General features: G+C 51.2%; 2 protein-coding genes across 15 annotated transcripts in view; one reads left to right on the forward strand and one right to left on the reverse strand.

Moving 5' to 3' along the window:
* Positions 1 to 12,659, forward strand: part of LOC101942120 (adenosine deaminase-like) — a 67,696-nt gene that overhangs the window by 39,421 nt on the left and 15,616 nt on the right. For 4 of the 8 annotated variants that reach the window (XM_065565921.1, XM_065565919.1, XM_065565916.1 and 1 more), the window contains one exon: positions 132 to 5,962. The exons of 2 other annotated variants lie outside the window; for them this stretch is intronic. The gene's annotated coding sequence lies outside the window, so the exon portion shown is untranslated. Of the gene's footprint in view, positions 1 to 131; positions 5,963 to 12,659 lie in introns of those variants that run through there. 2 more of the 8 variants (XM_065565922.1, XM_065565917.1) reach the window with 1 other exon arrangement.
* Positions 4,509 to 12,659, reverse strand: part of PKIG (cAMP-dependent protein kinase inhibitor gamma) — a 60,931-nt gene continuing 52,780 nt past the window's right edge. For 5 of the 7 annotated variants that reach the window (XM_065565932.1, XM_065565933.1, XM_065565930.1 and 2 more), the window contains one exon: positions 10,149 to 11,100. In XM_065565932.1, coding sequence (XP_065422004.1) covers positions 11,027 to 11,100 — 74 coding nt within the window. In that variant the 3' untranslated portion in view covers positions 10,149 to 11,026. Of the gene's footprint in view, positions 6,578 to 7,529; positions 11,101 to 12,412; positions 12,532 to 12,659 lie in introns of those variants that run through there. The other 2 variants (XM_065565929.1, XR_010592266.1) reach the window with 2 other exon arrangements.

Here is a 12,659-nt window from a genome sequence, read left to right on the forward strand (position 1 = left end):
CTTAACTCTAATGGAACCTCCTCTATGGCCCCCATAGATAGGAGCGCAGAAACCTCCTGTATAAGCAGTTGCTCGTGAGAAGGGTCCCTGAAGAGGGACGGGGAGGGGGAGTCGGAGGTGGGGGGAAGAAGAAAACTGGAGAGCGTATCCCCTCTCCACCGTGCGAAGGACCCAACGGTCCGAGGTTATAAGGGACCAAGCACGGTGGAAATGGGAGAGGCGATCCCGAAAGGAGGGGGCTGGATCCTGGGAGATGACTGGGGCGCCGTCCTCGACCGCACCTTCAAAAGTTCTGCCTGGGGCCTGAAGGTGGCCTAGGTGGCCCCTGGTTCTGACCGGGTTGATGGCCGGTCAACCTTCTCCTACCACCTCGCCCCCGCCTTCTGGCAGAGTCCTGTCTCGGACGAGGTGGGGGGGGGGGTAGAACCGCTGAGGCTGGGGCCAAAATGGCCTGCGCTGGGGTCCCGGAACATGCATCCCCAGGGAGCGCATGATTGTTCTAGAGTCCTTGAGGCTCTGCAGACGAGAGTCCGTCTTGTCCGAGAACAATCCGTGTCCCTCAAATGGTAAATCCTGCAGGGTTTGCTGCAGTTCCGGAGGCAAGCCCGAGACCTGGAGCCAGGAGATTCTCCGCATGGCGATACCTGAAGCCAGGGTTCTCGCAGCCGAGTCTGCTATGTCCAAGGAGGCCTGTAAGGAGGTCCGCGCTACCTTCTTACCCTCCTCCACTAAGGCCCCAAACTCTTCCCTGGAGTCTTGGGGGACCAATTCCTTGAACTTCCCCATAGAGTTCCAGGAATTAAAGTTATAGCGGCTCAGGAGCGCCTGCTGGTTAGCCGCTCTAAGTTGTAGCCCCCCCGGCTGAATAAACCTTACGCCCAAACAAATCGAAGCGCTTAGCGTCCTTCGATTTGGGCGCTGCAGCCTGTTGACCGTGGCGCTCCCTTGCATTCACTGATGACACCACCAGTGAACACGGCTGGGGATGAGTATACAAGTACTCATAGTCCTTTGAGGGGACAAAGTACTTTCTTTCCACCCCTCTGGCTGTGGGTGGAATAGAGGCAGGAGTCTGCCATATCGTAGTGGCGTTAGCCTGGATCGTGCGGATCAGGGGCAACGCCACTCTGGATGGGGCATCCGCAGAGAGGATGTTCACAATGGGGTCCTGCACCTCCACTATCTCCTCTGCCTGTAGGTCCATATTACGTGCCACCCTACGTAATAGGTCCTGGTGTGCCCGGAGATCTATCGGGGGTGGACCTGTGCTCTTTGTGCCCGCCACTGCCTCATCTGGGGAAGATGAGGAAGATGCCTCAGGTGGCAAGGGATCCAAGGGCGGGTCCTGGTCCAATGAGCCCTGGAGTGGAGCATCACCTGCCCCTGGGTCCAGGACGTCAGGTGGTGCGGGCACGGAAGCCTCCATGCCCCCTGGAGGAGGGCGAGAGATGGTGGACTCTGGGGCCCTTCGCTCAGAGTGCACCGAGCGAGAGGCTGATGGTGGTGGAGCCCCTTGTGCTTGGTGGTACGCCCACGGGGTCCAGAACGACCAGTGCGAAGGTCCCTGAGCGGGATCCTCCGCTACCTCCTGCCAGTGGCCCATGTCCGGTTCATCGGCCTGCCCCTGAGGGGGGTATGCCGATCTCGATGCCCCATCGGAGGAGCGAGACACTGATCTCGATGGCCATGGCGGTGCCGACCGCGCCGAGATGAGCTCCGGAAGATACGGTGCCGTACGGTGCCGGTCTGGAGATGATCGGTCCCTATGCGGTGCCGGGGATCGGTGCCGATGACCGCGTCGGTGCCGAGAGTCCGACCTGGACCTAGAAGGCGATCTCGAGTAGGCCCGGTGCCGGGAGCGGCCCCTCGACGTCGAGCGTCGCTCGTATCGGTGCCGGGAACTACGTATCGAGGTCGAACGGTACCGACGATCATAACGGTGCCGGGACGTAGAACGGTGCCGCGACGATGATCTTAGCCGCGAGTACGACCGGTGCCGAGGTGATATTCGGCGCCGGGACTGCGAGCGGCGTCGGGACCTGGATCGGTGCCGTGGTTCCAGTCCTTGAGACGGTGGGCGCATCATGGCAGGTTTTCCCCTGGATTGCACCGGACGAGGAGCCAACGCTGCGGGTGGTAGGGGCGGTGCCGGCTCCGTGAGAGCAATCAAGTCTCTCGCCGTCACGAAGGTCTCTGGGGTCGACGGGAGGCACGGCTCTACCACTGACCGCGGTGGTGATCCCGTCCGCACCGGACTCAACGGCCTCGGAGCCGGAGTCGACGGTGCCGGAGGCACCTACTTTTGGTGCTCCACCGGTGGACGCGGCTCTACCCCCGGCACCGGGGGGGCCGGCGTCTTCAGGACGGCAGTCTCCTGCGCCTTACGGGATTTCTTATGTCCCGGTGATAACGATCGGCGCCGAGGCACTTGCGGCGGGTGCGGTGCCAAAGGGGTCCGGTGCCGCGGAGGCTTGTCCGACTCCACCCGCGGTGCCGGGGCAGTCGGTGCCGCAGGGGCACTGCGCACCGAGGCGCTTGGCGCTGGGGCTTGATGCGCCGATGGAGTGTCCGGGCTAAGTGCCGCCTCCATGAGGAGTTGCCGAAGCCGAAAGTCCCGTTCCTTTTTGGTTCTCGGTCTGAAGGCCTTACAGATCTTACACTTATCTGTTTGATGGGACTCTCCCAGGCACTTCAGACACGAGTCGTGCGGGTCACTTGTGGGCATAGGTTTAGCGCAGGACGCGCACTGCTTAAAGCCGGGAGCCTTGGGCATGAGCCCGGCTATGCGCCGGGGGAAAAAGGGGGAAGAACAACCCCCTTAATCCCCTTTAACTATCCACAACTATTAATAGGGTAAACTGAACAACTATCTAACTATATAACAACTACAACTATAACTACAACTATCTACAAAACGGAATAAGCTAGGGAGAGTGGAGAACAGCTATGCCGCGCTCCACAGTTCCAACGACCGTCAGGGGCGGTAAGAAGGAACTGAGGGGGCGCCGGGTCGGCTGGGGTATATATCCAGCGCCATGAAGGCGCCACTCTAGGGGGCTCCACAGCCGACCCGCCGGGTGTTGCTAGGGTAGAAAATTCTCCGACGATCGTGCACGCGGCGCGCGCACACCTGATTGGAATCGATATGAGCAAGCACTCGAAGAAGAACTTTATATTTAAAAAAATAATTTTATTTCTAATTTCGGCTTAAAGAGCTAAAGGGAAAGTGTCAAATTCTGCACCATAGTTCTAGCCAAATGTGACCCACATTGTTAGAACCTGGGGGGGGGGGGTAATGGGCTTTGTGATTATATTTATATATAAAATAGCATGTCACCAAAATATTAAAGATAAACCATCTACCTACTGACCACCATCACTTGCTGCTGTTTTGACAGGACCTACAAAAAAGTAACATGTTGTGAATTCTTCCTCACTGTAGTTCTATGGGTAATGTTTTTGAAAATTTCTCTTACCTCCATATCCCTAGGGCATCTGCAGGCAATCACAAACAGTGGTGGAATCTATGCAGTTATCCTGAGTGCCACAAGACGGGCTCTGGTTGCTTGAAGGGAGTCCCAAAATTGGAGGTGGGATGGATGGAAGCAGAGGTCAGGATGAACCTATTCTCCCATTTAGCAGAAGTGTAAATTGGGACTAGCGTCACTGAAATAACAGGAGTTGCACCGTTATAAAATGGATGCATCTTGGATCAGAATCAGGCCCTGGGTGTAGACATGGCAGATGTCATTCAGTAACTTTTAGGCCTGACTTTTTTTTTTTTTTTCCCTCATAATGGTACAAATCAGGAGTAACTCCCTCAAAGTCAGTGGAGTTACACTGGTGTGGGAGGAGACTCCTGTTTGAAGTGCAAATGCGTCTCTTGTTCAGACATTGCAGGTTCACAACTTCCTCAGCGCTGTCGATATGAGCTGTTCCAATTTCACACATCGTTTTCCCCATTATGCTCAAAGAAAGAGACATGTCACTGCCAGAAGTGACAGTGTTATTACTGGGCACTGGGCTGTGATTTTTCTGGCATGTAGTCCAAAAACAATGTTTTGTTTGGTGTTTTTTCCCTTCTGAGCTGTGCAGAATTAATCAGAGCTGTGAGGCAAAGCTGAACTTGGAACTGTTCCCTCTGCGGCCAGTTAGATCCTAGGGTATGTCTACACTACGGGATTAATCCGAATTTATATAATTCGAATTTGGGAAACAGATTGTATAAAGTCGAAATGTATGCGGCCACACTAAGCACATTAATTCGGCGGTGTGCGTCCAAGTACCGGGGCTAGCGTCGATTTTTGCAGTGTTGCACTCTGGGTAGCTATCCCATAGTTCCCGCAGTCTCCCGCGCCCATTGGAATTCTGGGTTGAGATCCCAGTGCCTGATGGGACAAAAAACATCGTCGCAGGTGGTTCTGGGTACAGCCTCACCTCCTCCCTCCCTCCCTGCATGAAAGCAACGGACGGCAGACAACCATTTCGCGCCTTTTTTCCTGGGTGAACACTGCAGACTCCATACCACGGCAAGCATGGAGCCCGCTCAGCTCAAGACAGCAGTCATGAACATTGTAAACACCTTGCGCGTTCTCGTGGAGTTTATGCTGAGCCAGGACCAGAAAAACGAGGCGAGGAGGCAGCGGCGGCGGCAGCGCAGCGACAAGCATGATGAGGACATGGACATGGACACGTACACAGAATTCTGTGAAACCACGGGCCCCAGTGCTTTGGAGATCATGTTGTTAATGGGGCAGGTTCTATCCATGGAACGCCGATTCTGGGCAAGGGAAACAAGCACAGACTGGTGGGACCGCATAGTGTTGCAGGTCTGGGACGATTCCCAGTGGCTGCGGAACTTTCGCATGCGTAAGGGCACTTTCATGGAACTTTGTGACTTGCTGTCCCCTGCCCTGAAACGCCAGAATACCAAGATGAGAGCAGCCCTCACAATTGAGAAGTGCGTGGCGATAGCCCTGTGGAAGCTTGCAACACCAGACAGCTACCGGTCAGTCGGGAATCAATTTGGAGTGGGCAAATCTACGGTGGGGGCTGCTGTGATGCAAGTAGCCAAAGCAATCACTCAGGTACTGCTACGAAAGTTAGTGACTCTGGGAAATGTGCAGGCCATAGTGGATGGCTTTGCTGCAATGGGATTCCCTAACTGTGGTGGGGCGATAGATGGAACCAATATCCCTATCTTGGCACCGGAGCACCAAGCCACCGAGTACATAAACCGCAAGGGGTACTTTTCAATGGTGCTGCAAGCACTTGTGGATCACAAGGGACGTTTCACCAACATCAACGCGGGCTGGGCGGGAAGGGTTCATGACGCTCGCGTCTTCAGGAACACTACTCTGTTTAAAGGGCTGCAGCAAGGGACTTACTTTCCGGACCAGAAAATAACCGTTGGGGATGTTGAAATGCCAATAGTTATTCTTGGGGACCCAGCCTACCCCTTAATGCCATGGCTCATGAAGCCATACACAGGCAGCCTGGACAGGAGTCAGGAGCTGTTCAACTACAGGCTGAGCAAGTGCAGAATGGTGGTAGAATGTGCATTTGGCCGTTTAAAAGGTCGCTGGCGTTCATTATTGACTCGCTCTGACCTCAGCCAAAGAAATCTCCCCATTGTTATTTCTGCTTGCTGCGTGCTCCACAATCTCTGTTAAAGTAAGGGGGAGACCTTTATGGCGGGGTGGGAGGCTGAGGCAAATCGCCTGGCTGCTGATTACGCGCAGCCAGACACCAGGGCGATTAGAAGAGCACACCAGGAAGCGCTGTGCATCAGAGAAGCTTTGAAAACCAGTTTCATGACTGGCCAGGCTACAGTGTGAAATATCTGTTTGTTTCTCCTTCATGAAAACCTGCCCCCTTTATTGACTCATTTTCTGTAAGGAACCCACCCTCCCCCTTCCCCCAGCTTGCTTTCAAACCAAATAAAGTCACTATCATTTAAAAATCATTTATTCTTTATTAATAGATTATAAAAAGAGGGAGGGAACCCGGGTGGGATTTGGGAGGAGGATCGGTGGGAAGGAAAAGACCACTAAAAAAAGGTTAAAAAAATGACAGCCTTTTGCTTGGGCTGTCCACTGGGGTGGAATGGGAAGGTGTACGGAGCCTTCCCTCCCCCCCCCCCCCGCGTTCTTACACGTCTGGGTGAGGAGGATATGGAACATGGGGAGGGGGTACAGGGGCTGTAGCGGCAGTCTGTTTTCCTGCAGCCATTCCTGAAGCTCCACCAGACGCCGGAGCATGTCTGTTTGCTCACGCAGCAGCCCCAGCGTTGCATCCTGCCTCCTCTGATCTTCCGGCCGCCACCTCTCATCTCGAGCATCTCTCCTGTCCTCACGTTGGTCCCTCATGTCCTCACGTTGGTCCCTCCTGTCCTCACGTTCACTGGCTTCTTTCCTATACTTTGAAACCGTTTCCTTCCACTCATTCAGATGAGCTCTGTCACTGCGGCTGGATTCCATAATTTCTGCAAACATCTCATCTCGCGTCTTCTTCTTACGACGCCTTATCTGTGATAGCCTTCGGGATGGAGGAGGGAGGCTTGAGGAATTTGCAGCTGCTGTAGGGAGGGGAAAAAAGAGAGAATTGTTTAAAAAGATACATTTTGCAGAACAATGCTTATACTCTTTCACGGTGACCAACACTATTCACATTACATAGCACATGTGATTTCTGTGCAAGGTCGCATTTTGCCTCTTAATACTGAGTGCCTGTGGCTTTGCTGCTAGAGATCACAGGTCCGGGCAACAGAATTCGGCTTGCATGCGGCCATGGTAAGCCATTGTCTTACGGCTTCTGCGCCCTCCTTTCCCACATACCATGCAAAGCCCGTAGAGTGCTGCGGTTTTTCTGTTAACATTCAGCAGCAGCAGAAAACAAACTAACCACCCCCCCCCTCCCGCCATGAATTCTCTGGGATGATCACGGTACCCCTCCCCCCACCACGTGGCTGGTAACAGGGAAGATCCCTGCTAGCCAAACGCGAAAAGCTCAGGGCCAATTTCCCATCTGCGCTTGGCTAACTGCAGGGAAGGATTTATTTTCAGCCACAGGCAAACAGCCCAGTAGGAACGGCCACCTCTGTCCCCTTAATTAAGTTCCCGTATTTCAACCAGGTTACCATGAGTGATATCACTCTCCTGAGGATTACACAGCAAGATAAAGAACGGATGTTGCTTGAATGCAGCAAACACCGGGACCATACGCTGCCAGGCTTTGTCAGGCAATGATACCAGATTACTTGCTGCAAGCATGGCGTGGTCAAGTGTCCTACCATGGAGGACGGAATAAGGATGCACTGCCCAGAAACCTTGTGGCAAGGCTTTTGGAGTACCTCCAGGAGAGCTTCATGGAGATGTCCCTGGAGGATTTCCGCTCCATCCCCAGACATGTTAACAGACTTTTCCAGTAGCTGAACTGACCGCGAATGCATCCCAAGTCCTCAGGGCAAAGTAATCATTAAAAACCGTTTGCTTTTAAAACAAGTTTTATATTTTAAAAGGTAAACTCACCTGAGGTCCCTTCCATGGGGTCATGGTCTTGGATACTGGCTTGGGAGGGTTGGGAGGGTACTTCAGTCAGGCTGAGAAAAAGATCCTGGCTGTTGGGGAGAACGGAGTGCTGTGTGCTCTCTGCAAGCTCATCCTCCTCCTCCTCCTCCTCTCCCCCATCGGCAGAATCCTCAGGTGTAGCTGATGAGACTATCCCCGACCCGGAATCCACGATCACAGGTGGGGTAGTGGGGGCGGCCCCCCCTAGAACTGCATGCAGCTTGGCGTAGAAGCGGCATGTCCGCGGCTCTGACCCAGAGCGACCGTTTGCCTCCTTTGTTTTTTGATAGGCTTGTCTGAGCTCCTTGACTTTCACGCGGCACTGATCTGAGTCCCTATTGTGGCCTCTCTCCATCATGCCATTGGAGATTTTTTTCAAAAGTTTTGGCATTTCGTCTTTTAGAACGAAGTTCTGCAAGCACTGAATCCTCTCCCCATATAGCGATCAGATCCAGTACCTCCCTCACGGTCCATGGTGGTGCTCTTTTTCGATTATCGGCCTGCATGGTTACCTGTGCTGATGAGCTATCTGTGGTCACTTGTGCTCTCCACGCTGGGCAAACAGGAAATGAAATTCAAATGTTCGCGGGGCTTTTCCTGTCTACCTGGCCAGTGCATCCGAGTTTAGATTGCTGTCCAGAGCGGTCACAATGATGCACTGTGGGATAGCTCCTGGAGGCCAATACCATCGAATTGCGGCCACACTATCCCTAATTCAAAATGTTAAAATCGATTTTGGCGCTACTCCGCTCGTCGGGGTGGAGTACAGAAATCGATTTAAAGGGCCCTTTATTTCGAAATAAATGGCGTCGTTGTGTGGACGGTTGCAGGGTAAATTCGAATTAACGCTGATAAAACCGAATTAAAGTCGTAATGTAGACCAGGCCCTAGTGTCAGCTCACTTTTGGAGGCCTGCTTTTGCAAGGGTCTTCCACCACTATGTGTCCGTGTCAGAGTTTCACTTGCACTTCCCATTGAAGTCAGTGGGAGCTCTGTGGGCCCAGCATCTCTGAAAGCCAGGATGTTACTGAATAATATGTGCTTGTTCTTTCAGCACAATTGGTGATGGCAGCTGACATGGGTCTTTTACTCACAGGGGAAACCTGATGCCCCCTGTCTTTCCTGTCCAATTGTAGTTTGCAAACTGCTGATTTTGGCTAAAAAGAAAACTTGAAGGCACACTCTTTATGAGCTAAGAGGAGAGACCTAAGATTTGCCCATCCCTTGCAGTGCTTGAGTTTATAGATGTGTATTAATCTGTCCTCTGCTCTGCCTGGCTGCTCCCTTCTTGTGAGCATATGGGAGATTGGGTGAGACATGGATTCTATTCAGCCAGAGCTTTAGAGAACAGGAGACTTGGAGATTTAAAGCCCAACTCTGCTTTTACTGGAGTCACTGTGAATGTGGCCAGTTTGCCGCTGACTTCAATGGGAACAAGAGAAGGCTCTTACATGCCATCTTGGAGTAAAGGTGGCAGCATGATCCAGAGAAGTTGGTTGTTGGATTGTCAAAGATAAAAAACAACAGATGCAGCTTCTGTCTAGCTGCCAAATACTTGTTTCCTAGGGGCTTCAGAGCCATAAATGTCTCTATCCTGGCTCCACAGCCATCTCATTTCTTGGGCTCCTTGGAGGTTTCCTGCTCTGTCTGGCAGCACGTTCCGACCTCGTTTATGGCCTTGTTTAGTTTGATAAAATTTGAACTCGTAACATTAAGTTCTCCTCTAATTTTCTTGTTGCCAAGAAGGAGATTTTGGTGTTGGGTCACCATGTGAGAATGTTTCTCTCTCCCTTTCTGCCTTAGCCTAGTCGCACTCTTTACGGCTGCTTTAGTGCTCGTGCCACGGTCTACATAGCATGGGAGAAATGCCATTGTGGGTTAGTGTGGCCCAGTGATTACAGCTCCTGTTTTGTGGGAAGTGGGGGTTGGGGTGGCATGGGGGTGCAATGCGCTCGTTCCATTCCTCGAGGTGGCATGGGGGCCATTCATTAATCTTTGGGAGACATGAGAGGAAAACACAGCATGAGATTCCAGGTGGGCTCCTGTCCTCTTCTGGAGCCCTAATTAGATCCCACTTTCTTTCAAGGTGGAAATTCTGGTTATGCACTCGCTGTGTGTGTTGGGGGGGGAGAGGCTCAGTGTTTCTGAGTGGAAAGGACACCTTACATCACCAGCAGCATTTTCTCTAGCACCTTGGTCTCTCAGCCAAGTCCTGAGCCAGCCTAATCGTGCTGAGCGTATGAGGTTGGACCCTGAAGGACCTGTGCTCCAAAGTTCAAATTACAATCCTAGAGACAATAAATAACCACTGCCAGGGCAGCTGCTCTCTAGCAAATAGGAGGACATCAGTGTCAAACTAGTGGATTGATTTGCATTTATTGAGCCCGGCTTCCAGTCCACTCTCAGCTGCAAGTTGCTGCGGTACTTGGGAGCATATGAAGCTGGACAGCACTGATGTCATTTGAAATAGCTCCTTGCCCTCTGTTCCCAACATAGATGTGTGATGAGTTTGCGATTCCACATTTCAGGGGATAGAAGTGGGCAGGGAAGAGACCATTGCACAAACAAACCCCACTCAACTTTAGCTGAGAGTTGTGTGTTCTTTATTACAACAAGCTTATAGTTTATCAAACAATTTTTACCATGAAAAATCTCTCTGAAGAGAGAGCGTGTGAAACTTTTCCAGAAAGAAATACCTTGGAGCTGTATGGAAGCTGGAAGAAATTAGTCTGAATTTTGTCAACTGTCAAAACACACAGAAAGCCTCTTCTGCCCTTCTTCCAACAGTAACTTAAAACCCTACAACGCCAAATAGTGCCCATGTTTGTGTGGTGCTGCTGAGCCTACAGATGGTTTGTCCATGCACCTGTGAACTTTGGTGCTTTTCTGATTCCCAAAAAGCAGCAGCATAGGTTAATAGTGTTCAATATTAGTGCAGCAGGAACTGCCCTCACCCCTCCCCAGCTGATCCCCATGACTCCAGGCGTCTGTGTAGGCAGCGCTAAATATCCGTTCACCTCTAAGCTGGATACGGAAGGAAGGTGAAGTAAGGGAAGCACCGAAATCTCTAATCTATGGGAACAGGAAATAAATAAATAGTCTAAACGTACAGAGTAAAAAATGTACCTTATACAGTAAAGGCTGAAGTGTATATTTTAAATTTCCTATAGAGGAAAATTGCTACTGAGGCACTTTGAGAGTGGGTCGTGTGACTACCACCTGTGCAGTGTTCTTCTAAGCTCTCCTAGATGGGAACAGAGTTCCGTGGATGTACTACTCGCTGATGAGCTTCCTCCAGGTATCTGAACAGAATGGTCGCAGCAGAGGCATTTAAAAGGGAGAATTCATTATTCTGGTTTGGCTCTCAGTTGTCAGCAAATTTGATGGAACATTCCCATTTAGTGTTTACAGTTCTTTCCTCCTCCTACCCTTTCCCCCCCCCCCCACTCCTGTGGCGCTCATGATGGGGGGGTGTCATCTTGCCCCTCAAGTCTCGCTTCAGGTTCCTTCTCAGAAGCAGCAGCTTGGTTTCCTGTAAACCGAAAAGAAGAAAGAGGGATTAAACTTGCAACTAAGAGAACAAAAGGTTACTCACTTCAGCTGTAATGCCACTGCTTTTAGAGTACATCTACACTGCAAAAGAAAACCCACAGCAGCAAGTCTCAGAGCCCACATCAACTGACTTGGCGTGAGGGGCTCACCCTACTGAGTTAAAAATAGAAGTGTAGACATTCCCACTCAGGCTGGAGCTCAGGGACTGAGACACCCCCCCCCCCCTGCTGGGTTTAGTGGCCCAAGCTCATGCCAGAGCAGGTCCTGGAGAAGTGGATGGAATTTGCAAGCTTCTGGGTTATTTTCAAGGAGAGACTTGGACCAGCGATTTCGAACCACTCCAGGGCTGTCTCTTGCTCGCTGGCTGGTGGTAGAGTAGAAGGGGCTTCAGGCTGTAGGCTCTGATCCCACTGTACTTGCCTCCTGCAGCTTGGGAACTTCACTAGAGGGAATGAGAGTGGTTTTCTACCATGGTTTTCAGTTAAGCATGTTGTTTCCAGAAGCCATTTTGGGAAGAGGGGATGGAGTGCCCCAAAATGTTAGCCTCCCTCTTTCATGATCCAAAATAGCATGATGTATATCTGTCCCCTCTACAGGAGACTGAGGCCCTTCTCCTTTCTAATGAATGAAAAGGAGCATTGATAAGACTTCCACTAAAAGAGAAGCCATGAGTTAGGTTGAAGCTTATACCCCTTCCCTCACTCCCAACCACCACCAGCAAACTACTTCTGCTGTGCTTGTATAGCCAGCTGTTTTATGTACACAGCCATGTGCCCAAATTCAAAGGTGTGACCAATAATGACTAAATCTTGATTGCACTGAAGTCAGTGGCAAAGCCACCATTGACTTCATTGGGGGCCAGATATTGGGCCTAAAACATGGGTTCTCAAACTGGGGGTCGGGACCCCTCAGAGGGTTGCAAGGTTATTATGTGGATGTCATGAGCTGTCAGCCTCCACCCCAAACCCCACTTTGCATCCAGCATTTATAATGGTGTTAAATTAAAAACACGTTTTTATATATTTATAAGGGGGGGGTCGCACTCAGAGGTTTGCTATCTGAAAGGGTTCACCAGTACAAAAGTTTAAGAACCACTGGCCTAAAAGCAGCAGGCTGTATGCTGCTGAATGCAACCTCTAACATGCACCAAACTGCAAAAGGCTATTCTAGAAAGAGGGAGGAGGCTGGGTGCGAAAGTAGGTTTTAGGGGGTTGAGATGACGTAACTGGAATGCTTAGATAGGGCAGTGCTAGAGCAATGATCGCTTTCTAAGCGGGGGACATTGCACTTACGAGGTCACACAAGGAAGCAGGGTGAGTTCTTTTGGATGTCTTCTGAAACTCCTGGTAGCTGGCTGCCAATATATTTGCTCTGTGGCTGCTGGATCACATTAGAATCCACTAGTAACATGCTTAAAGGGTAAAAAGTGTTTGAAAACACATTTTTATCCCTCTTACAAATCAACGTTCAGAAGATCAAAATGGAAGGAATGTTACAAACAAAGTTTACTGTCACCATTTGTGCTGTTTACACAACAGG

Source organism: Chrysemys picta, chromosome 13, assembly GCF_011386835.1.
Source record: "Chrysemys picta bellii isolate R12L10 chromosome 13, ASM1138683v2, whole genome shotgun sequence".
Classification (NCBI taxonomy): Eukaryota; Metazoa; Chordata; order Testudines; family Emydidae; genus Chrysemys; species Chrysemys picta.